The 27,759-nt window shown below is 35.9% G+C and overlaps 1 protein-coding gene and 2 long non-coding RNA genes across 3 annotated transcripts; 1 reads left to right on the top strand and 2 right to left on the bottom strand.

Annotated features, from left to right (window-relative positions):
• Positions 1-1,478: 1,478 nt before the first annotated feature.
• On the bottom strand, positions 1,479-3,093 carry LOC138925642 (uncharacterized). Its single transcript, XM_070276506.1, has 3 exons — positions 2,975-3,093; positions 2,139-2,631; positions 1,479-1,904 (listed from the first exon to the last, which is right to left on the bottom strand). Exons 1-3 carry the CDS (start codon positions 3,091-3,093, stop codon positions 1,479-1,481), a joined length of 1,038 nt encoding a protein of 345 aa, XP_070132607.1.
• Positions 3,094-22,759: 19,666 nt separating this feature from the next.
• On the bottom strand, positions 22,760-25,042 carry LOC138925585 (uncharacterized). Its single transcript, XR_011441823.1, has 3 exons — positions 24,950-25,042; positions 24,771-24,897; positions 22,760-23,216 (listed from the first exon to the last, which is right to left on the bottom strand). It is a non-coding gene; the product is annotated as an uncharacterized lncRNA (long non-coding RNA).
• A 257-nt stretch (positions 25,043-25,299) lies between these two features.
• On the top strand, positions 25,300-27,712 carry LOC108125494 (uncharacterized). Its single transcript, XR_011444309.1, has 4 exons — positions 25,300-25,885; positions 26,588-27,084; positions 27,147-27,539; positions 27,609-27,712. It is a non-coding gene; the product is annotated as an uncharacterized lncRNA (long non-coding RNA).
• The last annotated feature ends 47 nt before the right edge of the window (positions 27,713-27,759 follow it).

Here is a 27,759-nt window from a genome sequence, read left to right as displayed (position 1 = left end):
TCGTCGTGTCCGAATCTATAGAGGTATTTTCTGTACCCCCCGTGACCTGTAAGAAACTGGGTAAGCTGGTAACTAACCTGACCGTTATTCCTTCCGATCCACTCCTGGATGTTTGGTATTAGCCTGTGCGTCCATCTACCTTTGGTCGTTGCGTCCCACCTCTCTTGCCATGAGGATAATGCCGCTTGTCGGGCTGACGTCTTAATGGCCTCTCGGGATGAGTTCCTTCCCCGTTGCCGATTGGCTGCGTAAATTTCCTCCGCTTCATTAGCCAGAATATCGATGGGAATCATTCCGGCTAGAACGAGGGCGGCTTCCTCGGATATGGTTCTAAATCCGGATATGACTCGTAGGGCCGCTAGTCGGTACGATGCCCCTAGCTTTTTCTTAAGCCCCTGATGTCTTCTGACTGACGCAGCCCATATCGGCGCAGCGTACAGCAAGACCGACGTGACGACACTGGCTAAAAGGCGTCTCCTGCTTTCCTTTGAGCCTCCCGCGTTTGGCAGCATCCTTGAGAGTGCGCCTTGGATCCTTGCAGCTTTTATGGTGGAGTACTCCACGTGCGCTCCGTAGGACAACCTGTTGTCCAGCCTTACCCCTAGGTATTTAATTGCCTCCTTTGAGGTGATGCAACAGTTGCCCACCTGGATGGTAATGTACTCCACCTTCTTCCTGCTCGTGAAGAGAACTGCCTCCGTTTTATGTGCTGCTAGGTCCAATCCAGAGTCAGTCATCCAGGTTGATATCCTTCGTATTGCTTCACTCGCATTGGTTTCCACGTCCTTGATTTCCTTCGCCACCACGAGCAGCGCCAGGTCGTCCGCGAAGCCGATGAGTTTGCATCCTGTCGGTAGTTCGATCCTGAGTACTTCGTCGTACATGATGTTCCAAAGAAGTGGCCCGAGGACCGATCCCTGCGGCACCCCCGCAGTCACCTCATAGGATTTTGGTCCTTCGTCCGTGTCGTACAGCAGTGTCCTATCTGAAAGGTAGCTGGATGATATTAGTTGTAGGTATCTACCTAATAGGAGTGCCTGCCAAGAACAAGGCTCGTTGGATACGTGTTCATTTAGCCGAGTTGAAGGCGTTGCGGATGTCTAGTGTTACCATCGCGCAATACTCCTTATCTCCTCATTTCCACCGAGTTCCCGCGATGGCTGCTTCCGCCGTGTCGGTCAAGGCGTTGATGGCGTCCACCGTGGAGCGCGCCTTCCGGAAACCGTACTGGCTGACCGAGAGCGTTCCTTTTGCCTCAGCGAATTTCGAGACGCGAGTAGCTATGGCCATCTCGAGGACTTTCCCTACCGTGTCTAGGAGACATATGGGCCTGAATCCTGATGGGTCGTCTGTCGCCTTGTTCCCTTTCGGCAGCAGAATGAGGTTCTGCCTCTTCCACTTTTTTGGAAAAGTGCCGTGCTGAAGACACTTGTTGAAGGTCTCAGCGAAGACCTCCGGTTTCTCCTGCATGGCCTGCCTCAGGACGGAATTCGGCACTCCGTCTGGTCCTGAGTCTTTCTAGCCTTAATCCTTTTTGCGTAGTTCCGGATCTCCTCCTCCGTAACTGGCGTAAACGGCTCCCCATCATCGGCTGGTATAGTATCCCTTTTTGGCGGGTGCTTCGGGAACAGAGCCTCCACTATTTTCCTTAATAGTGTAGGGCAAGTTGGTCTTAGGTGCTCTTGCCCTTTAAGCCTTTTCATGACGACCTTGTAGGCTGTGCCCCATGGGTCCACCTCCGCCTCGTCGCAGATTTTTTGAAAGCATTCCCGTTTGCTGGCTTTTATAGCCAGTTTCAAGGCCCTCTTAGCTGCCTTGAACTCCTCCGTTCTTGTGGTTAGGTTCTCTGAGCCTCTTGCCCTTTGGAAGCGTCTTCTTGCCCGCAGGCAGGCGGTCCTTAGTTGCTGAATATCCTGGTTCCACTAGTATACTGATGCTCCTCTTCTGCTGGGTTTCCTCCTAGGCATGGCACTGTCGCAAGCATCTGATAGTGATTCTGAAAGTTCTTCCGCTGCTCCCTCCGGGGAGGATGATGAAGTCCGGTCTAGCGTCTGCAGGGTTACCGAGAGTGCTTCTCGATCCAAACGCGAGTCCTTCCATTTCGGTCCTGTCACCTTGGGAATCCGTTTCCTACTTACCCCTCCAAGGGTAAAGTGTATGGCCTGGTGGTCGCTGAAAGTAAAAGCATCACTGACCTCCCAGTTGCACCTCCTTATTAGTGCGCTGCTAACGAAGGTGATGTCGATAATAGATCCACGCCCTGCCTTGCTGTACGTCAGCTTTTGGCCTCTATTGGCCAAGACCACGTCTAGTGCCGCAAAGTGTTCCAGTAGACTGGTACCCCTCTCGTTCGGTGCTCGGCTTCCCCACTCCGGGGACCAGACGTTGAAGTCCCCTCCAATGACCACAGGCGATCTGCCTCTTGCATCCGCTACCAGGCTTCGTAGCATTCTTTGGTAGCGCGAGATTTCCCATCTTGGCGGGGCGTAGCAACTGTAAAATGTAACCCCATTTATTTTGGCCCGGACAAAACCTTCGCTGGATGTCCTAATGTCCTGTGGAGTCGTCTCCGTTGACCACAGAGCCGCACCCTTGCAGCTGCTTGTCAGCCATCCGTTTCCTGGGATGCTCCTGTATGGTTCCGAGATGAGGACTACCTGTGTCCTTTCGTCTCTGACCGCCTGCCTAAGCAGCGACTGAGCCGCCTCGCAATGGTTAAGGTTGCAGTGTGTGTGTGAGTGTGTTTGTGTGTGTATATGGGGGTATGTGATATTCTTGTGTGCAACAAGTGTCGTTTTAATTTTTTTATTTGGCGGGCTCTTTGACTTCAAAGAGGGGTCAGAGGGGGGATTGCTTTGCCTAGCAATATTTTTGCCGCACACCACCAGACAGGAATCGTCCGAGGATTGAAGGGAGAGGCTATGATGACGGCCCAAGTAGGGGGATGAAGATTTTGTGGAATTTGTTGACTCACCGCCAAAGCGAGTTGTGTAGCAACTCCCTTTGAAAGGAATCCATTGTCGACGAGGAAGAGGGCTCCATGTCCTCTGTTGTCCGTTTAGCGTTGTCCATTTTCTGATTCATGTTCTCCATTTTGTCCTTCCTGTCCAGCTTGTCCAATTTTAAATAATAAATCACTGGCTTTATTTTTAATTTTAATTTGTTTGGTTTTTTATTTTTTTAATTTGTAATTGCTTTGGTTTGTTTTTTCTTATTTATTTAACAACAGTTTTTCAAAATTAACAGTGGCAAGATTTTGAGACTAGATTTTGAGCTCGTGCGGCTCGCTCCAGGGCCAATCGAGGTGTCTTTGCACACACCCTTCTTCCCTTTGCACGCAGTATATAAGTCGGAACGGCCGGGATCGGCCGACTATATCCTATAGCTGCCATATAACTGAACGATCGGAAATGACCCAACTTTTGTGTTTTTGAAGATAGAAAGCTGGAACTTGGTACAGATTATATTTTTCAGTCAGTCGGTCAGTTGATCCGACCTACCAAATTTCATAACGATCGGCCGACTATATCTTATAGCTGCCATATAACTGAACGACCGGAAATGGTTTTTGGTAAAAATACCAACTTTGGTATGTTTGAAGATAGAAGTTTGGGACTTTTTTTAGATTAAGTATTGTAATAAATTGGATTTTATATTCATATTCCCATAAGGATCGGCCAACTATATCCGATGTTTGCGATACATATCCGGTTTTAACTGCAAGGGTATATAAACTTCGGCTCCGCCCGAAGTTAGTTTCCTTTCTTGTTTTATTTATTAATACCTCATTTTTTAATAACCCTCGAAAATTTCTAATTAAAATTTAGAATGGAAACAGTCAAATTTGTTCCCATTGTTTTACTAGAACCTCGCCGGAACCCACTCCAAACGCGAATGAAGCTTTTTCCACATACATACATATCATATATCAACTTTCTATTAAATGCCTCTTCTTGCGTTCTTTTTTCGACAAACGGTGCAATAAGATGTGAACAGATAAGAAACCAATACATTTACATTTACTAAAGCAGCCCTTCAGTACCAAAATTCCTTACCCCGACGTTTCCTGGCGACATGTTCGAAAAACAAAAACAAATTGGGCTTCGTTTACTCAAGTCCGAAACGAAGAGGGAAACGAAACTTCTACCTGCTTTCGGTTTTCGACAATAATTCTCGCAGCTTCTACGTCATATTTTCGGAGCAGAGGCACGCGACAGAGAGACAATTAGAGAGATGTAGATAGAGGGAAGGGAGAGAAAAAAAATCTGTGCCGAAAACCAGGTGAATGGAAGCGACGTCAGAATACCCTTTTTATACCCTTGCAGAGGGTATTATAATTTTGTCCAAAAGTGTGCAACGCAGTGAAGGAGACATCTCCGACCCTATAAAGTATATATATTCTTGATCAGGATCACCTCCTGAGTTGATATGAGCATGTCCGTCTGTCCGTCGGTCCGTCTGTCTGTCTGTCCGTTTCTACGCGAACTAGTCTCTCAGTTTTGAAGCTATCGTCTTGAAACTTTGCACACACCCTTCTTTCCTTTGCACGCAGTATATAAGTCGGAACGGCCCGGATCGGCCGACTATATCTTATAGCTGCCATATAACTGATTGGGGATATAACCCCAAAATTTAGGGGAATTTTTGCTCATAAAAATTCCTAAACGGGTAATTTTACTCCGATTTTAAAATTTCCGACGTTTTTCAATAGTTAAATGTAGCTTTTGAAAAAAAATTAATTAATTTTAACAAAAAAGATAAAAATTTTACATAAGAAACTCCCACGTTTGAATTTTTGTCTTGTTTTTCAGACTTTGACGCCACTTTTTCGGTACAACTCACAATAAATGGTATCATGTTTGACACACGTCAATATTGTCTCATTAATCCTAAATAAAATGAGACCAACTTAACGACCTAAAGCATTTTAAATGGCGTTAGTTAGTGAAATAGGATGTTTGGGTTTTGCCTCAGTCTTAATGTATGGTGACTTTTTTGAATTAGTCTTCTTTGGTAAGACTTCTAGTTTCTTCTAAAATCTTTTCTTCAAGAAGAATCTAAATTTTTTTTGGGATATAAAAATAAGTATCACCATTTCTAAACTTCAAAATTAGCTTATATGCAGAATAGATATAAATTTATAAGAAATTAGCTAATAATAATTAAATCTAGATACCCCCATTTAAAAAAACTGTTCAAAAATTGTAGGTGGCAACACTGTAGTGTTTCCGCAGCAGCAAAGTCAGCTGATTTTGACTTTTTTTTAATTGGCGCCAAAAAGTGAAAACTTTGGCAAAATATTTTCTTATATAGCATATGGGCAATTCCATAGAAAGGTCAACCGTGACCGAAAAATTAAATGATAATAAATCCATATTGTATAAACTTTTTTAAACTATGAAATAGTTAAATTTTTAAATATTAAACAGTTTCAGACACAAATATATTCTAATGGCAAAATAGGTGGGCCTAAAGTTCAATATGTACATTTTTTCATTTCGCTACATTTTTTATGGCTTTCCTTTTTAATTCATTATTCTAAATAGATGCTTATGCCAATGCGTTTTTATCTATCTCAGAGAAACAGAGAAGAGAAAAAAATACACGGGAAGATAAGGAATGCATAATCTTAGCTTACGTCTTAATTTATATTTCGCTAATTTCAATGTCGCGTGCGTTCCGTATTTGGAGCATTTGTTATCAGTGCATCGGTGTCGATCATTGAAAGTGGTTGAAAATTTATTTCTAAACAGAGTTTATAGCCCAAAAACTAAAAAATATTTTTCCATATTTTTACGGTGAGAACTTGTTAATGTTTTTAATACATAAAAAATTACAATTTGGCTGCGAAAAAATCGAATGGAACTACTTTGCGGCATCCCATGGTAAAGGAGCTGTCGATGGAGTAGGTGCTGTTTTTAAAAGGAAAGTTTGGAAAGTTGTAAAAGCCAAACATTTAGTACTAAAAGACGCTTATGCATTTTATGAATGCGCAAAAAAACATATAAATAGTGTTAAACTACTATATATTTCAACAAAGAATGTTGTCTTAAATAAAAAATGGAGGAAAGTCCCGAGTATTTATGGACTTCATAAATTGCATCACTTATCATGTGATCGAAAATTATCAACAAAAGCAGCAAAGACTGCATTTTCTGCTAAAAAGCGTGCTTTTTAAAGTCGCCTGATATTAACTTTTTTGTGAGATATAATCAGAAACTATTGAAAATAAGTAATTCTTTTTTTTTTACATATAATAAAACTGATTTCTTTTCATAGGACTTGTTATACCCTTGCAGAGGGTATTATAATTTTGTCCAAAAGTGTGCAACGCAGTGAAGGAGACATCTCCGACCCTATAAAGTATATATATTCTTGATCAGGATCACCTCCTGAGTTGATATGAGCATGTCCGTCTGTCCGTCTGTCCGTCTGACCGTCTGTCCGTCTGTCTGTTTCTACGCAAACTAGTCTCTCAGTTTTAAAGCTATCGACTTCAAACTTTGCACACACCCTTCTTTCTTTTGCACGCAGTATATATGTAAGTCGGAACGGCCTGGATCGGCCGACTATATCTTATAGCTGCCATATAACTGATTGGGGATATAACCCCAAAATTTAGGGGAATTTTTGCTCATAAAAATTCCTAAACGGGTAATTTTACTCCGATTTTAAAATTTCCGACGTTTTTCAATAGTTAAATGTTGTAGCTTTTGAAAAAAAATTAATTAATTTTAACAAAAAAGATAAAAATTTTACATAAGAAACTCCCGTGTTTGAATTTTTGTCTTGTTTTTCAGACTTTGACGCCACTTTTTCGGTACAACTCACAATAAATGGTATCATGTTTGACACACGTCAATATTGTCTCATTAATCCTAAATAAAATGAGACCAACTTAACGACCTAAAGCATTTTAAATGGCGTTAGTTAGTGAAATAGGATGTTTGGGTTTTGCCTCAGTCTTAATGTATGGTGACTTTTTTGAATTAGTCTTCTTTGGTAAGACTTCTAGTTTCTTCTAAAATCTTTTCTTCAAGAAGAATCTAAATTTTTTTTGGGATATAAAAATAAGTATCACCATTTCTAAACTTCAAAATTAGCTTATATGCAGAATAGATATAAATTTATAAGAAATTAGCTAATAATAATTAAATCTAGATACCCCCATTTAAAAAAACTGTTCAAAAATTGTAGGTGGCAACACTGTAGTGTTTCCGCAGCAGCAAAGTCAGCTGATTTTGACTTTTTTTTAATTGGCGCCAAAAAGTGAAAACTTTGGCAAAATATTTTCTTATATAGCATATGGGCAATTCCATAGAAAGGTCAACCGTGACCGAAAAATTAAATGATAATAAATCCATATTGTATAAACTTTTTTAAACTATGAAATAGTTAAATTTTTAAATATTAAACAGTTTCAGACACAAATATATTCTAATGGCAAAATAGGTGGGCCTAAAGTTCAATATGTACATTTTTTCATTTCGCTACATTTTTTATGGCTTTCCTTTTTAATTCATTATTCTAAATAGATGCTTATGCCAATGCGTTTTTATCTATCTCAGAGAAACAGAGAAGAGAAAAAAATACACGGGAAGATAAGGAATGCATAATCTTAGCTTACGTCTTAATTTATATTTCGCTAATTTCAATGTCGCGTGCGTTCCGTATTTGGAGCATTTGTTATCAGTACATCGGTGTCGATCATTGAAAGTGGTTGAAAATTTATTTCTAAACAGAGTTTATAGCCCAAAAACTAAAAAATATTTTTCCATATTTTTACGGTGAGAACTTGTTAATGTTTTTAATACATAAAAAATTATAATTTGGCTGCGAAAAAATCGAATGGAACTACTTTGCGGCATCCCATGGTAAAGGAGCTGTCGATGGAGTAGGTGCTGTTTTTAAAAGGAAAGTTTGGAAAGTTGTAAAAGCCAAACATTTAGTACTAAAAGACGCTTATGCATTTTATGAATGCGCAAAAAAACATATAAATAGTGTTAAACTACTATATATTTCAACAAAGAATGTTGTCTTAAATAAAAAATGGAGGAAAGTCCCGAGTATTTATGGACTTCATAAATTGCATCACTTATCATGTGATCGAAAATTATCAACAAAAGCAGCAAAGACTGCATTTTCTGCTAAAAAGCGTGCTTTTTAAAGTCGCCTGATATTAACTTTTTTGTGAGATATAATCAGAAACTATTGAAAATAAGTAATTCTTTTTTTTTTTATATATAATAAAACTGATTTCTTTTCATAGGACTTGTTATACCCTTGCAGAAGGTATTATAATTTTGTCCAAAAGTGTGCAACGCAGTGAAGGAGACATCTCCGACCCTATAAAGTATATATATTCTTGATCAGGATCACCTCCTGAGTTGATATGAGCATGTCCGTCTGTCCGTCTGACCGTCTGTCCGTCTGTCCGTCTGTCTGTTTCTACGCAAACTAGTCTCTCAGTTTTAAAGCTATCGACTTCAAACTTTGCACACACCCTTCTTTCTTTTGCACGCAGTATATATGTAAGTCGGAACGGCCTGGATCGGCCGACTATATCCTATAGCTGCCATATAACTGATTGATCGGAAATGGTATAACTTTGGTGTTTTTAGAGTTAGAGAGTTTAAATTTTACACGAAAGCTATTTTTGGCAAAACATTACGACATGCCAAATTTCATAAGGATCGGCCGACTATATCTTATAGCTGCCATTTATTTTTAGCCAGTTGATCCAACCTACCAAATTTCATTGGGATCGGCTGACTATATCCTATAGCTGCCATATAACTGAACGATCGGAAATGGTATTTGGTAGAAATATCAACTTTCGTATTTTTGAAGATAGATGTTTGGGACTTTTTTTAGATTTTTTATTTTAGTTTATTGGTTTTATTATGATGTAATCATAAGGATCGGCCAACTATATCCGATGCTTGCGATACATATCCGGTTTTAACAGCAAGGGTATATCAACTTCGGCTCCGCCCGAAGTTAGCTTTCCTTTCTTGTTTTAAACGTGATATGGTACTAGGGAAATTTTTGTCGCGTGCGTTCTGTCGCGTAACGTTCCAAACTTTAATTTCTTAAAAATAAACTACCTAATATTTTTTAATGGCTCATATATCGAAAGAAAGGTACATATGTATGTCCCTTTAATTTTGTAAAAGACCGCATTAAAAAATATCAAGACAATTCGCTGAATTCTGAGCTTGAGTGGACTTAAAAAAAACCACTTCCGTTTTTTGTCGCGTGCGTTCCACAAAATGTTTGCTAATATCTTAGAAACCTTTCATCGCCAGCCCTCAAATTTTTTACCAAAAATAGTTCAGTATTAAGGCTCTTAAACACTGAAAACATTGGGTGAAAAAAACGAATACTTTTTTTTATTGCACTTTAAACGCGTACGATTGTCGCGTGCGTGTCAATGGAATTGCCCATATCAATTCCGTATATAAATTAATTTTAAATCTTAAAATGGTGGCACCTTTTTTTTTATATTCCATGAAACACCTAGAATCTTTTTAATAAAGGGTTTAAACAAAAAAACCGACCAAAGAAGCCTAAATCAAATAAATGTGACCATATATTAAGATAAGGATAAAAACCAAAAATCCTATTTCACCAAATAACGATAACGATTAATGAAAGGCTTTAGGGAATTTTTGCTTTCAAGTTAACTCTGCGGCATGTTTCTATCAGAAGCGAGTGGGAAGTCGAATACTCCACATCTAGCTCCTCATTGGGTTAATATTAAATTTTTTTTTTTGACCATGTTTTTTCTGCGTTCGGTGGCAAATTTAATCCGATTTTTTTTTTTATTTTATTGTTTTTAATAAAATAAATTTATTTATGGGAAATTATGGTGTTTCTCAAGCGGAATAAGAACACAATTCTTAAAAAAAAATACCAATGATAAATTCTTAAAAATTAAAAATAGGAAAATTAAATTTATTATATATTGCCCCCAGGACTACATGCTGTCGATAGGAGAATTTAATTCAGTTTGTAGTGGAGGCTAATAGAGACCAACTATTCGTGCGATCGTAAACGATCTCCCACAAATGTGGTCGTCCATAGGTTTAATCGACTACATGGTCTAGATCGAAGACGAAGGCAGATAGTCCCCAGGTCTGTAGATTAGGGTTGTGAAAATATTTAAAAAATATCGTATCGATGATATATCAAATTTTTAAAAAATATTTAATTTGATAAAATATTTATCACCCGAAAAAATCGATATATCGAGTATTTTTGATATTTTTTTTAAAACCATTTTTTTTATTTTTAAATCCCCAAAATAAATTTTTTGTTTTCATTTTGTTTTTTTTTATTAATCTAAACTATAAAAATCATAACATTATTCAATTAAGTGCTTCTTTTTACATTTTACATCTAAATATTTCTTATGCCTAGTATTCTTATGTCGAAGTTATTTTAAAAATCATTTTCATTTTAATTTAACACCAAAATTCATTTTTTAAAGATTTTAGGAATACTCTTTGAGTTACGTGAAGGTCTGTCATACGACTTCTCGTGTCACACACAACGCATTTGATGGCGGAGGCCAGCCTCTCCGACGGCACAGAACTACCTGGCGTTATTAGATACCCCAGTGCTAATTTGGAAAGCCCTGGCAATGTTTCAGATTGTGCGATCCAAAAACCTAGGGGATCGCTTTCCCACGACGTGAATGGAAGGCCTAAAAATAAATTTAGTTCATGATTTTCATGCACTTCCACAATTGGCCGCGAATAGAAATATCAAAAATATATCATTAAAATAAATCGATATTCGATAAATAAGTAGAATAATATATTATGATAAAAATATTTATTTTTACTCAAAAAATATCGATATATCGATATTTTGATATATTTTTCACATCCCTACTGTAGATAAGAGAATTTAATTCAGTTTGTAGTGGAGACTAGTAGAGACCAACTATTCGTGCAATTGTAAACGATCTCGCACAATAGTGGGAGGTTTAATCCATAGGTTTAATGGACTACATGGTCTAGAATCTAGATCGAAGACGAAGGCAGATAGTCTTGATGCCTGATGTGATTTTTTAATTCTTATGTCGCTGTTTAGGCCCGTGCATGAGTGAAATTCGGATTTGATAATGGGCTCAAATCATTTTCTTTGGACTCTGAAAGGTTACACAGATTTTTCTAAAAGATGTTCTCCGTGAGGAACGACGGGCCTTGTCGAGTACACTCGAGGACTTCCAAATTGGAATAACAAAATGAAAAGGGGCTTCTTGATGAGAAGACATAAAAAAGGTCTGCAATTCCATTGAGACTGCTGAAAATGGGGCGAACATTTAGCTATAAGAGGTACATATATGTGCATATACAAAGTTATATGTTATGCTAGGATTATGTTAGAGGACGTTATCCTTAAAACGTACAAAAGGGTTATCGACGACGCAAACCCAGCCTTACATTGATACAGCCTAGCCTGTAAGAGAAAACTATTAAGATCAAATATCTGCAAGGCTTCTACAGCAATGCAGCCAACAATTTTGGCAGGAAAATCCTATATGCGTACATTCAAACACTTCGACAAAGCACATTAAGACTCACTTTGCTCTGTACAGCGCTTGAGGCATTTCGGATTATTTGAAAAAACCAGACGCGTCTTTTCTCACCGTAAACTTATCCAACAAAGCCTCATAACGTATGCCTCATAAAACCCCGAATGGGCAATATTACAACTTCCAATAATAAATAATGTCCAAAGAAAACAAAATATTTAAGCCTCCTAGCCTCTTAACCCCGTTTAATCCCTTTAGCCCCTTAACCCCCTAAATCCCCTTAGCCCCTTAACCCCCTTAAATCCCCTTTGGCTATCGAATGGCGTTATTTGGTAAAGTGGAATTTTATAGATGGGAATATTAATATTAATATTATTAAAAACTTATAAAGCCGCATTAAGAAATACAGCACTAGACCACCTCTATTCCTGTTTGAGCCGATTGATGAAAAGGATTAAAGACCTTCTAGAGGGACTGGACCCAGAAAACCGCAGCGAAGCGAATATTAGCATACCTTCTCTCTGCCAAATTTTTGCTTAAACCTGCACAAACTTTTTGGAAAACTCCGTTTCTAAACTCGAATAATTTGGAAGACGATGTCTTTTCAGACCTCTTTGTAGAGGTCGACTGTGACATATAGAAAATGTTCCCAGTACTTCTAGTTCTTCGAAGCCCTCTGCCAACATCTTCAAGGGAGTCCAGAAAAGGGAGTTTGGGGTGCAAAATAAAATTTTGGAAATTTGATGTCCAACTTATTGAAATAAAATTTTGCAATTTAAACTCACCTTAATGAGTTTATAATAAATGGAAATATTTTCGACTTGAAGATTGTGAAAATTATAATATTTTTTGAATAGAGACTTAAGTATGAGACTTGAGTAAGTTTAATAACACCACGTTATTAGCATGTCGTAATGTTTTGCCAAAAATAGCTCTCATGTCAAATTTGAACTTTCAAATCTAAAAACACCAAAGTTATACCATTTCCGATCAATCAGTTATATGGCAGCTATAGGATATAGTCGACCGATCCCGGTCCCGACTTATATACTGCGTGCAAAAGAAAGAAAGTGCAAAGTTTCAAGTCGATAGCTTTTAAACTGAGAGACTAGTTCGCGTAGAAACAGACAGACAGACAGACGGACAGACGGACATGCTCATATCAACTCAGGGGGTGATCCTGATGAAGAATGTATATACTTTATAGGGTCGGAGATTGAGGAAATACCCCAAGGAATCCCTGTGATATACCGTGAGGAAACTGTAAGGAATTTCACCCAGAAATTAGATATCGCTTACATTATTTCTAATTAAAATACATACCAATCAAAACTCCATAAAAATTTGGAAACGCCTTTAATCTCTTCTTCCCACTAACTCCGTCAATATTGTACTGGACGATCAGGTCCTCGACGAAAATATATTTTAACGATTTGGTAAGGGGTCCGCGCTTCAATATATTCGTCACTGCGGTGGTCTGCAAAAATTAATAGGTATTAAATATTTTTTTATATTTCATTTATAAATATTATACTTACACATTCTTCCTTCATACGGGCCTAAGGTGAATTCTAACGCTGCCAATGCCTCGTCGGTGCTGGTGGCCTTGCTAATAAATAAGTTCATTATATGCACTACTCACCAGAAATAGTTATTATCACCAGGTATTATCACTTAAACGTTTTTTAAAAAATTTAACTTTAAACGCAACAAACAAACGCGTGTAACTTTTATGCAAATTGAACATCAAATGCAAAGAAAAGGGGAAAGGCAAGATGAAACCGATAATTCTGGCGCGTGCCAGGGTATAGTCGACCAACGCAATGCCTTGTAATTAGAATCGCACAAGGAAAATAATCAAACATGAACATTTTGGCTTTGCCTAAAGCCAATTATTAATACATTTCAATAGACCATATGATTAGATAAGAAAAATTAATTAAATATAATCTTAAATAAGTCTCACAAGTCTCTTCATGTAAGTATTTTTGGACAAAAATAGGATAATGAGTGCTCATTACCAACACTATAGGAAGACTGTAGGCTCTCCACACAAAATTACTCTTCACATTTGCTCCGCCACACAGAAAATGTTTAATTCTTCGGATTTATATAGTGATTTCAAGCGCACGCTAAGCCTTGCGGTTCGCCACCTTTTGTACTGTCTATCACAGGGATTCTATTTTTTTTTTAGTATGTTAAAGAATATGTTGAGTGTAATAAAGGTACAAAAAATACAATGATTTTGTCACGTTGGCATTCTATTGAAATTCATTGAAATTATATTTCATTGAAATTAATTAAGTTAAGTTCAAATTGCAAAATTTAATTTCAATAAGTTGGGAATCAAATGCATTGTACCAATAATCAAACATCCAACATTAATATTAACTCTCTCTTTAGTCGCTTTGCAATTTATATTATTGAAACTTAGACCAGTGTTGAAAAGTTTGTTGAAGTTTCTTTTCCTGTCATTTAAACTAGTACTGCAAAATGCAAAAATTTGGAAATGTTTGGTATATAAGGAGGTTTTGTGCCAGCCAGAATCAGTTACTTGCTACCTTCCAAGCAGCTAACAACTCATTGTCCATTCTCCTTTTGGTTCTGATTTTTTTTTTAATTTTTATAATATACCTTGGGTATAGTATCATATTAATTCATATTAAAGAAAATAAACCTAGTTTCTTAGCTAACGTTTATTGGAACTAAAAAAAATTCTCCAATTTATAGAATCACGAAAGGGAATGATAGTTAGCTCACAAGCTAAAAGTTCTACTCAACAAAAATGTTTACCGTTCTAAACTTTGGCGCCAATTTTATGGCAAAATAAAAAAAAAATTGTATAAAAAAATAAATCTACATGAATGAATCTAATGAATGTTAAAAGTTTCTTCGTTCTAAATAAAACAAGATTTAAGAACAAGAGCATTGTTATATATCCTGTAAACACATTTTAAGTTTGTAATAAAATTTAGCACGTGCATTGTGTGCTCCGAACGAAATTGCAACAAATGTGACATGAGCCTGAGACTACCGGGAGCCAGTCGAACATGTAAAGGCAATTTAATAGAATGATCCAATAATAAATGCTGCAGATCACCTTTCGGCAAATACTTTGAGGAAGAACACTATATCTGGAGGTTTTGTGCCAGCCAGAATCAGTTACTTGCTGCCTTTCAAGCAGCTAAGAACTCACCGTCCATTCTCCGTTTGGGTCTGATTTGTTTTTTTTTAATTTTTATAATATACGTTGGGTCTTGTATCTATTTTTACCAGTGCTTCCATTTCTTCTTCATTAAATATTTTTATGAATTACCTTGGGTCCACTTCAACGGGAGCCAAAGAAGTGCTTTACTTCTCCACTTTGGGTCTTATTTGTTTTTGAATATTTTTAAAAAATACCTTGGGTCTAATTGAAATAGACCCTTTCTTATTGAAAATTTGTAAGTTAATGTTGTGCTCTAGTTCCAGTGCTTTCATTTCCTTCTTGGTCTTTAGTTCACGGGCTATTTTTGCGTTTTGGACCTCTCGGGACATTTGTCTTCCTTAAAACTTTGAAATCTTCCTTGATTTATTTTTTACCCCAATCTCCCAACGAGAGCCAAAGAATTGCATTACTTCTCCAAATTGGGCCTTTTTTTGTTTTTAAATATTTTATTAAAATACTTTGGGTCAATCGAAATATTTTGGATTACTGCATTGAATTTTAATATTTTATTTCCGCTTCGTTTTTCTAAAAGCGGCATTAGACCCAGAACCTCTTCGTGAACATTAAAAAACCGGTTAACCATTCTTTTAAGTAATATTAATTGGCTTACAACCGAAATGTGGCATGTTTCATTCAACGATAACGAAAAAATGAGCAACATGTAAGTTTTTCTTTTAAAAGTCCATCCAAGTATGTATTTGCTCATATTTTTAATTCGCCTAGTAATCCAAACTCTCTCCAAAACAAGCTAGCACATCTTGGCAAGCTCTTTTTATGAAATTACCATCCGAAAATGTCTAGATTTTTAGCATTTTATGAACTGGCTATATAGCTTGCTTTCAGCGATGGAGACTGGAATTCATCAAATTACATTTTATCTGATTGATTATTAATTATATTAGAACAATTTTCAATATGCTCAATGTTTTTTTAGGATTAAAAAATCGGATTAAGAAGTATTTTATACTGCGCTCCCATATCGTCATGTGATGCAAAAAATTTACCATGGTCGTTAATAAAATGCCTCTTTAAATTAAATTTTGTATTTCCACTTATTATTAAATGGAAAATAACGCAGTGCTGCTAGCAAAGATAAGTTTTTGCAAAAAAAGAAATTCATAGCTCCAATGTAGACCATTCTGTCGGAGATCTCAGCCAAAAGTGATGTTTTGCTATCATAGATATAATCATATCAATACAGATATCATATCAATACTAAAACATATCATATAGTACCAACATCAATATCAACATTCTCTTAAGTCGCTTTGCCATTTATATTATTGAAACTTAGACCAGTGTTGAAAAGTTTATTGAAGTTTATTTTTCTGTCATTTAAACCAGTATTGCAAAATGCAAAAATTTTAAAATGTTTGGTTTATAAGGAGGTTTTGTGCCAGCCAGAATCAGTTACTTGCTGCCTTCCAAGCAGCTAACAACTCACTGTCCATTCTTCTTTTGGTTCTGATTTGTTTTTTTTTTTAAATTTTTATAATATACCTTGGGGGTAGCGTCTATTTGCACCAGTGCTTCTAGTTGTACTTCTCCATTAAATATTTTTATGAATTACCTTGGGTACACCTCAACGGGAGCCAAAGAATTGCTTTACTTCTCATTTACATTTAAAGTAACCTGTTTTCAATAGACACCTACAAAAATTCTTGATCCTCGTTTTCCGTTCGTATCCTACTGCTCTGTCGTTTCGTATCCTACTGCTCTCTCTGGCGTGATGTAGGCGGTCGGATTTATAAAGTTTACTTTTTGATTCGGCTCCTTCCTCTACAAAATAACCCAAAGAAAGCACAGCATTCTGCATTATCTCACTTCCATGATTTGAAATTTTATGCCCCGTTGCGGTCATAAGTATATTTATCGATGATCTGTTATTCACCAGCAGTATCAAAACAAAAGTTTTAAAATGTTTCCACATCTATGGGAAGCTGACATGAAAGCGAATTTAATATTTTTTTAAAATTTAAATTAATCTGTACATCGATTCCAGTTATATATGAACATTCTTGAGGATCGGAAAATGAACGGCGTGCAGTGTTCCCATCGTTGGGTCATGTAAAGATAAACGATTCAAAAATAGGCATAGAATTTGTATTTGCGTTGAGAAACCTCTGTTTTATCATTTTCCTCCACAATCCTTCACGTCTGAATTTCACATTTGTAGCCAGTATGCAAAATAAACCCAAAAACGCGAATCCAGCTGTGAAGTGGGCTTAAGCCATAATTCAGGTCTCTCATATGGCATAAGCATATTTTGCACACTTGAAATTTTTGTTCAGAGGAAAATCTGAAGGTGTGGCTCCGCATGTTGCACAATCTTGTGTGGATTTGGTTCCTGTCCGATGACCCTTGTTTAAAATTGGATTTCCCTAAGCTATTATCGATTTACATAAGTTTCGCCGGTGTAAAGGTGTACCATGTTCATCCATTACGTTTTCAAGGATATCAACTAGCAATTCAACCAACCGACTGGATTCGATTTGCTTTCGTGCTGCCAAGCTTGCTGCGAGAGTTTGCAAACTTACATTACTTTCCCCCGATTTAGCAAAATTTGCAGCTAGATTACTTAAAGACCTTGTACCTGCACTGAATGGCAGGGTTGGTCGACCCAGCGCCCTCAAGCTCTTCGATATATTAATGCCCGTTTGGGAATCCATCTTATCTCATGCCTACGCTGGAACTGCTTTAAATTTTTTTCTAGTCTTCCACATTGTACTTAAGTGGTAGCAAAATTTCCGAGTTCTACGTTCTACAATAGCCTGATGGATCTTTGCTGGTATGGGAGTTTTTATAAATTGAAAAGCTGCATCCTTCTTTGCGCTATTCCCACTTGCTCCATAACCATACCATTTTTCAAAAATGAGATTTAATTAAAAAAAATGTCTTTTGTATAGAGTGAAAATGTAAGTCTACATTTTGACTCTATTTTCCTTGTACAACACGTATTTTTTTGACATTTCACATACACAAACACATAATAAAAGTCATACAAAGAGTATTCATTTCAAAAATCTTGATTTTGTTCATTTTGTAATTGTCAACAGCAACAGCTGATTTGTTCGCAGTGGCGCCATCTATGGAAATTTCGGGTATGCAACAATAAAAATTGATCTATTGTGAATGATATGCAGTTAAAATTATTTCGATTATTTAACTTCCAAAAAATGATTTTTGTGGCCAAAAAAAGTGGTCAAATTTCCTATACTGTTGGTAATGAGCTTATCCTATTTTTGAAATAAAACAAAAATATCCTAAAATAAAATTTTCAAGTGCAAAATTATTATCCTATATGAGAGACCTGAATTATGGCTTAAGCCTAACTCATCTATTGCGGCGAAGCGGGGCGAATTCGCACTAGAGCGAATATGAGCTTTCGCTCCCGCTCCGCCCTAAGCTATCTTAGAGTAAATTTGGAGACTAACAACTACAAAATACAATTCAACAATAAACTATAATTCAAATTTTCGACAACTTCAATATAATAGCAAAACAATTAACAGACATTTTATTGTAAAGTTCAATTTCAAGGGGCTTTTACCCATACATACATACCAATGGTCGTTTTACAACCGTTTCATTGAACTTACTTTTTCAAAATTTGTCCATAATTCTCCCACGATGACTGCCAAAACCACCAATTACTCAATTAAAATAAAAGATAATAATGGATTAGTGTTTGTTAATAATGAAGCTAGAAGCTAGAAACTGCTGGAATGTTTGTATTATTTTCCAGCAAAAATGAAGCAATTTGAGAGGAAATAGAAATAAAACTGTTTTTGGCGGTTTCTAAAGCTGAAGATTGGGTCAAAGTAATAGGCTGGGATGGAGACGGGGTTTGTTGTTGCTGTGAGAAAATGGAGGATTTTAAAGGAGGAGGAATACATTTTTCATTAAGAGAAAAGCTGTTTTCCCTAATTGCAGATTTGTAATTGTCCATAGTGACCTGAGAATTTCTATTCTCATTAATACGGTTTTGATTAATTTTAACTACTTTATTATAGGGCATAAAGTTATGAATGATACCTGCAGCAGCCTTCATATTGTTCTGCAACACTGGAATGGCTGATTTTTTCTGGGTCTGAATCAGAGGAAAATCAGATGAATTAAAAATTTCAAAAGAGTTAGCAGATTGCTTCTCAAATAAAGCAGGAAACTTGGTTTTAACTTCTATTCTGGAAAGATTTTCAAACGTCGTGCATTTTTGAATAGCAAAAGCCTTCTTTCAGAATGAGGCTGTTTGCAGTTTGCGCACTTGAGAATATTACATTTTTCTTCCCTTGGATGCAAAAGGGAACAATCGCGACAAATTTCATGGTTTTGTTTGCAGTGTTGAGCAAAATGGCCAAACCTGAAACACCTGAAACACTGAGACCTTAACTTTAGTATATAAGAAGACGACCTCCTCCGGAATTTCTGCACCTTCAAAGATAATTTTAACCCTGGAAGTAGGCCCCATATCTTTATTTTCGTTTTTCCTATGCACTCGAACAATTTTGTGGATGGGAATTCGCGATGAAACGAATTCTTTTAATTCAGGAAGAGAAAATTTTGTGGGGATTTGAAAGATAATGCCGGTCTTAAAAATGAAATGTTTTAGTATTTTGGGTTCTTACCCTTCTTTTTTTAAATTAGAATTTACTAAGTCATTAGCCGCTTTCGCTAAACTGCACTCGGCTTTGCAGCGCCGGAGCCAATTTTGTTCACTTTTATAATACCTTTCAATTTAAGTTTAAAAAGAACTACATTGAGTTCTAATGCGTTTATTGGCTTCCTATTTTGTCTGTTGAGGATATCGCCATTTTCAGTCATTTTGTCAATATATACGACAAATGGTCCTTTATGATTGGGGGGATAAAAAGAGGTTCAAATACCTGCATAGAATGATTTTCCTTATTGTTGGTAATGCCATTGTCTCTATCTCCTTCTTTTGAATGGTTTTCACAAATTTTCTCCATGACACTGCACTTTTGTGAATTTGACTCATATGAATCTGTTAGATTTTCTGCCGTTACTGCATGCCCCATCTCCATTCTCCCTTCCACTTCTATTATCACTTCGATTACGTTTGCACTCCTCTTTTTTGGTGTTGCGGAAATTTTTGGGCGTTTTATAATGGCTGCATCTAAGCTCAAGGGTTTATCCTTGGCTGAGAGCGCCATTTTATGCTTAGGGATATGAATTCCCGTTTTTAAACTTTTAAAATTTGTTAAAAAAAAAAAAAAAGAAAAAAAAGAATAAATGAAAACGAGCTGGTTTAAATTTATGTGGATTCGGTTGTTGTTGTTGTAGCTGCCTTACGTTCTTCAGGGAGTAGAGGACGAAAAACGACCCGACCTGCCCCGGTTGAAACGGCTCTGTCTTAAGTCGCGTTGCAATTTATATTATTGAAACTTAGACCAGTGTTGAAAAGTTTATTGAAGTTTAATTTTCAGTCATTTAAACCAGTATTGCAAATGCAAAAATTTTTAAATGCTTGGTTTATAACAGTGGTGGGCAAACTCTTATTTTACATAGTACGCGAGTATAGGGTAGGAAATTCTGCCGCAGCGTTGCCGGCACACTGACAGTGTGAGCACTCTCAAATTTTTTTTAGAAACTCTCTCATTTTGATTCATTTGACAGCCCAAACTAAAAATCAAAATTTTTCCACTGAGAAAAATTGTTTCACAAATTGGGTTGGAAAAAGTTTTCTTTATGGAGAATATAGATAGGGAAGCGTAGTTTTTCATTTGTTTAAGGGGGGACATCTGAGTAACAGGCGAAAAAAAAACGGATTTTCTGCTTTTTTTTTTGGCCAAATAAAAACAGCTAATCGCAAATTTTTAAATGGGGTTTTATTATTTTATATTTAAACTACACAATAAAATTTTTTTTTAACAAATCAAAAACAAAATGGCGGCCCTGCAGCCCTTATTCGTAGGCCCTATTTTTTTAAAGGGGGTCCATGGCCGAACACCTAACGTCCCTAATTTTTGATCTAGAACAAAAAATCAAGTTTGGTTAGTTTCTGTATCTCAACGGCTATCGACACACGTAGAATTTTTTTGATATATTGATTTTTTGCAAAAGAGTGAGTGATTGAACAAAATTTTCAATTTTCACGAACAAAAAACGTCACAAAATTGTTGATAAAAAAAAAAGTAAGCAAAAAAATCCTACGTGTGCCGATAGATATAGGTATTCTGAGTATACTGTCAAAATTTTAGATCGATAGGTTTAGAGTGGTTCGAGTTATGTGTTCGGCCAACTCAAAAAAAGTGGTTTCGAGAAAAACGCGTTTAAAGTTTTAAGTACTGTGGGATTTACCTGTGAGGCATCGCCGCAGAATGGAAAATTTTGACACTTAGACACTTTGGCCAGACTCTATCTTTTGATATGTTATTTTTAAGACCCAAAAGAATTTTTTAAGCGAAAAAAAAAATTTTCGATTTTTTCAAAACTCTACTCAGATGTCCCCCTTAACCCTTTATAAGGCAATAACTCCGATTTTCTTCATTTTTTTTTTGTTCGGTAGATAAGTAAAAATAAAAAATACACTTCTTTTTATTTTTTTTTTTAAGATGGGTTTTTCTTAATTTTTTTTTAAATAAGCGAAAAAAAACGATTTTTTTAAACTAAGCGAAATTGTTGATTTATTTGTATTATAATGCAAAAAACACAAAAACTCAAAAATATGCAACATAATATAATATTTACCTATTTTTAACCATTAATTGAATCAATAATTAAATTTTTTTTGATTTTTTATATTTTGGATGAGAAACTGCACAACCAATTCAGATTACCACATTCACCAAATTGGCGAGAAAAGTAATCACCTGTTGAGTATTGGACAGAATTCTGACTGACCAACACTTGTTATATAAAAAACGAAAGTTGCTGAACTGCATCAAAAAGATTTTAGACAGTTTTTTAACGCAGGTTGAAAAATAATTGAATTTAAACGGTATGTTGCAGATATGCAACAAGGCCATATAAAGGGTTAAGAAATGTTGCTGTCAAAGCTTTTCTTAAAATAAAAAACTCAATTTTAGTGCCCATTCCAACTTTTGAATTAACGAAAAAAGAAATAAAAAAATAAGTTTTTTTCGCTCAGTGAATTCTCTGCTCTCATTGTTTTTCTCTGCTACGCACACACTCAAATTTTAAACATGTGTTAGTTTTGCCCCAATAAGGAGGTTTTGTGCCAGCCAAAATCAGTTACTTGCTGCCTTCCAAGCAGCTAACAACTCACAGTCCATTCTCCTTTTGGTTCTGATTTGTTTTTTTTTTTTTTTAATTTTTATAATATACCTTGGGGGTAGCGTCTATTTGCACCAGTGCTTCTAGTTGTACATCTCCATTAAATATTTTTATGAATTACCTTGGGTACACCTCAACGGGAGCCAAAGAATTGCTTTACTTCTCATTTACATTTAAAGTAACCTGTTTTCAATAGACACCTACAAAAATTCTTGATCCTCGTTTTCCGTTCGTATCCTACTGCTCTCTCTGGCGTGATGTAGGCGGTCGGATTTATAAAGTTTACTTTTTGATTCGGCTCCTTCCTCTACAAAATAACCCAAAGAAAGCACAGCATTCTGCATTATCTCACTTCCATGATTTGAAATTTTATGCCCCGTTGCGGTCATAAGTATATTTATCGATGATCTGTTATTCACCAGCAGTATTAAAACAAAAGTTTTAAAATGTTTCCACATCTATGGGAAGCTGACATGAAAGCGAATTTAATATTTTTTTAAAATTTAAATTAATCTGTACATCGATTCCAGTTATATATGAACATTCTTGAGGATCGGAAAATAAACGGCGTGCAGTGTTCCCATCGTTGGGTCATGTAAAGATAAACGATTCAAAAATAGGCATAGAATTTGTATTTGCGTTGAGAAACCTCTGTTTTATCATTTTCCTCCACAATCCTTCACGTCTGAATTTCACATTTGTAGCCAGTATGCAAAATAAACCCAAAAACGCGAATCATGTAAAGATAAACGATTCAAAAATAGGCATAGAATTTGTATTTGCGTTCAGAAACCTCTGTTTTATCATTTTCCTCCACAATCCTTCACGTCTGAATTTCACATTTGTAGCCAGTATGCAAAATAAACCCAAAAACGCGAATCCAGCTGTGAAGTGGGCTTAAGCCATAATTCAGGTCTCTCATATGGCATAAGCATATTTTGCACACTTGAAATTTTTGTTCTGAGGAAAATCTGAAGGTGTGGCTCCGCATGTTGCACAAGCTTGTGTGGATTTGGTTCCTGTCCGTGAAAATTGGATTTCCCTGAGCTATTATCGATTAACATAAGTTTCGCCGATAAAAAAGGTGTACCATGTTCATCCATTAAGTTTTCAAGGATATCAACTAGCAATTCAACCAACCGACTGGATTCGAAAGAAGCTTCAATAAGCTGCCAAGGTCCTGGCAAGTATGCAACAATAAAAATTGATCTATTGTGAATGATATACAGTTAAAATTATTTCGATTATTTATCTTCCAAAAACTGATTTTTGTGGCAAAAAAAGTGGTCAAATTTCCTATACTGATGGTAATGAGCCCTCTTTATCCTTTGTACTGCCGTTCACAGGGATTCTATTTTTTTTAGTATGTTAAAGAATATGTTGAGAATAAAAGTTTAAAAAAATAACACGATATCGTCTTGAAACTTTGCACACACCCTTCTTTCCTTTGCACGCAGTATATAAGTCGGAACGGCCGGGATCGGCCTACTATATCCTATAGCTACCATATAACTGATTGATCGGAAATGACCCAACTTTCGTGTTTTTCATGATAGAAAGCTGGAACTTGGTACACATTCTATTTTTGGTCAGTTAATCCGATCTACCAAATTTCATAACGATCGGTTGACTATATCTTATAGCTGACATATAACTAAACGATCGGAAATGGTATTTGGTAGAAATATCAACTTTCGTATTTTGAAGATAGAAGCTTGCGACTTTTTTTTAGATTTTTTATTGTAATTAATTGGTTTTATTATGAGGTTTGCGATATATATCCGGTTTTAGCTGCAAGGGTATATCAACTTCGGCTCCGCCCGAAGTTAGCTTTGCTTTCTTGTTTTTTTTTAATTTTTATAATATATGTACCTTAAGTCTAGTATCATATTAATTCATATTAAAGAAAATAAACCTAGTTTCTTAGCTAACGTTTATTGGGACTGCTTTAGTAAAAATGCTTGGGGCCGTGAAAAAAATTCTCCAATTTATAGGAGGAATCACGAAAGGAAATGAATTTGTTAGCTCACAAGCTAAAAGTTCTACTCAACAAAAATTTTTAGCGTTCTAAACTTTGGCGCCAATTTTACGGCAAAATCAAAAAAAAAAATTGTATAAAAAAATAAATCTACATATGAATGTACATATGCATGAATGTAAAAAGTTTATTCGTTCTAAATAAAACAAGATTTAAGAACAAGAGCATTGCTATATATCCTGTAAACACATTTTAAGTTTGTAATAAAATTTAGCACGTGCATTGTGTGCTCCGAACGAAATTGCAACAAATGTGACATGTGGCTGAGACTACCGGTAGCCAGTCGAACATGTGAAGGCAACTTACTAGAATGATCGAATAATAAATGCTGCAGATCACCTTTCGGCAAATACTTTGAGGAAGAACACTAGAGGTGGGGAAAACATCGAAAATGTATCGATACATATCGTCGATGTATTGATATTTTCTTAAGCTCGGGAAACATCGAAGTTTTCAAACATCGATGTTCGATGTTTCCTCTAACTCATCACTTCTTGGCTGGTATTGGGTATTAAATTAAAAAACAAACACAAAATTAAAAACAATTAAAATAAATCCGTGTCCTGTTATTTTTCGGTGGTCAAATATAACAAAATATAACATACACAAACACAAAGCGATAGTGGCAACATACATATATACATATATAACATATAAAGGCAAATACATGAACAGTACACAAAACACACACACGTGCGCGCCACCAATACATAAACATTACTTACTTGAAATTTTTGTTCAGAGGAAAATCTAAAGGTGTGGCTCCGCATGTTGCACAAGCTTGTGTGGATTTGGTTCCTGTCAATGCATTCAAGACTCTCCCATCTTTAATTGTCTATACATCTAGAACAACTTTCCACAGGATTCGAAATATAAATTCGAAATGTGATTTTTATGTACTCACTTTCCTTTCCTTTCTAATCAAGGTCGTACTCTCCTTATAAATTCTAATTTTAATGGCCGACAAAATCGAATAGACTGCGGTGTACGGTTGCAGTGTTGCCAGTTTAGCCTATTTCAGGCTAGATCTAGCCTATTTTAAAATGATCTAGCCTATAAAATTTGTAAATAGCCTATAGCTATAAATCTAGCCTATTTTTAAAAATAATTTAGCATATTTTTTTAATGTATTTGTGACCAACGAAAAATTTTATTTTTGGTGTTAAATGTTTTGATGGTTCTTTTTTGCCGATTGTTACGTGAACTTTATTCATATGATTGTGCTTTCTGATCGATAGATTTTTTGGATGGTGCGATATGTTGTCGCATTATGTTATGTGATCTCTAATAATTAATTGTGAAATAAAATTGAATCGAAGCGTACGTGCCAAAATGCCGAAAGTCATTTACAAACAATTATTTCGCGATGCTTGGTTGGAAAACAGTGAGTTTAAAGACTGGCTCCGGAAAATGCCAGCTGATCCAACCAAGGCATTTTGTTGCTATTGTAAATGCTCAGTAGCAGCTAAGGTATACGACATACGGCAACATGCGGTGTCCAAAAAACATATTTCGACAATGGGCGCAATTAATCAAACACAAAAACTAAGTTTTCCTTCCAAATGCTGGAAGACAGAGGAGCAGGAAGCTGCACTATGTTTGTATGTGGCTGAGCACACGGCAATATCACCTGTGGACCACTTGTCGAAATTGTGTGTGAAACAATTTAAAGCGTGCAGTGCAGCCGCACAAATACAGCTTGGACGGACGAAGTGCACGCAGATTATAAACAATGTTTTGGCAGTGCACTTCATGGAAGACTTATTGATGGATATTGGATCATCGAAATATAGTTTGCTTCTGGATGAGTCAACCGACATCAGTGTGACGAAATTGATTGGTAAATATAACATTATTTTGCTAAGATATATTTGTATGTATGTTCATATATTAATTGCCTTCGTTCTATGTATGTGCATTTTACAACTTTTAAGGAATCGTTATAAATTACTTTAGTGTAAGAAAGCAAAGTATGGTGTCTACTTTCCTGAGTTTAGTTAGTATCGAGTCCGGAGATGCTATTTCCATAGCAGACCATTTGAAGCTAGAGTTACAGAAAAAAAATTTAAACATTTCAAATATGATTGGGCTTGGAACCGACAACGCCAATGTGATGACAGGATCCAAAAGGAGCGTATACACTGAATTAAAAAAAAGTGTGCCTAATTTAATATTAATTAAGTGTGTATGTCACTCTATACAATTGGTTGTAAATCAGGCGTGCAAAGGTAGTATGCCAGAGGCTTTGGAATTTCTTGTGGCGGATACCTATTCCTGGTTTGCGAAAAGTTCGCAACGCCAAATGAACTACAAAAAAATATACGAATGTATAAATAATGATCAGGTATATATTTACATGTGAAGTAAACAGTAAATCGTGTTCGTCCAACAAACTGTCTAACATAACAAAAATCTAACGTCTAATTTCTGTACTCGTCCTAAAAGCTGGTTAGTAGATTAATTGTTAATATTTGCTTATACATGTATTGCCTGACGTATTAACTTTATTCGTTTGACTCACTGACTCTTTAATTTATTTTAGACTCCATTAAAAATACCCAGAGTTTGCGATACCAGATGGCTGTCAATAGAACCTGCAGTAACTAGGATTTCACATCAGTGGTCGGAGCTCAAATTGCACTTTGCCTTAGCTGCCAGTTCCGAAAAATGCCACAAGGCAAAAATTTTGCATGATTTATATAACGATGAAACTAATTTGTTGTATTTATTGTTTTTGCGACCGATTTTAAATGATATGCAAAAACTCAACAAATTGTTTCAAAGTGAACGGCCGGAATCTTCTAAGTTATTAAATGAGCTTATGACAAGCATTAATTCACTAAAAGAAAAAATCATACCTCCGGAAATAAACATTGACATCTTTAAAGATGATTTTACGCATATTACAGTACAAGACTTGTACTTGGGATATGCTTTTGAACGAAAGATAAAATCTTTGGAATGCAAAGAGCAAGAACCGGAAATAAGGCAGGTTTGCGTCAATTTTGTGCAACGATTAATAATGCAACTCCGTGAAAGGTACGAATAAGCTGCAGTTGATTAGATTATCACTATATTTATAATACACTTTTCCATTTTAGACTTCCCGACAACTTCAATATTTTAAAGAAGGTGAATATATTTGCAGTGGATAATATATTGCGACCCCACAAAAATATATTGGATTTTATAAATATTTTTGAATATTTTAAAATAACTGATATCGATGAACTAAAATCACAATTGGACAAAATTCACCTGATAAGATGGGAAAAAACAGAAGAATCGATGCAATTTTGGGCAGAGGTGCTAGCGTATAGAGACGCAGGAAACAACAACCCCTTTAAGGCGCTTGCATTATTTGCCATCCAGTTGTTTTCCCTGCCATGGTCCAATGCAGAGGTGGAACGAGTGTTCAGCCAAATGAACATAGTGAAATCAAAATTGCGCAATAAAATGGCATTAAAAAGCTTGAATGCAATATTGAGCATAAGGTTTGTTTTTAAATTGTGTCAAACTTATTTATATTTTAATAATAATATATTTCAATGTTACATATATAGGTTACGAAGAAACAATGAATGCTGTCATACCTATTCGTTGCCACAAAATTATCTTGCCCAAATTAAAAAAAAAGACAAATATTTGAATGACGAGGAGAACGAAGACATTGAAAGTTTATTAACATGTTTAATATAATAAAAACATAAAAAC

This window comes from Drosophila bipectinata, chromosome XR (genome assembly GCF_030179905.1).
Source record: "Drosophila bipectinata strain 14024-0381.07 chromosome XR, DbipHiC1v2, whole genome shotgun sequence".
In the NCBI taxonomy this organism is placed as follows: domain Eukaryota; kingdom Metazoa; phylum Arthropoda; class Insecta; order Diptera; family Drosophilidae; genus Drosophila; species Drosophila bipectinata.
The sequence above is the reverse complement of the archived record's forward strand: the minus strand, read 5'-3'. Positions and strand labels throughout refer to the sequence as shown.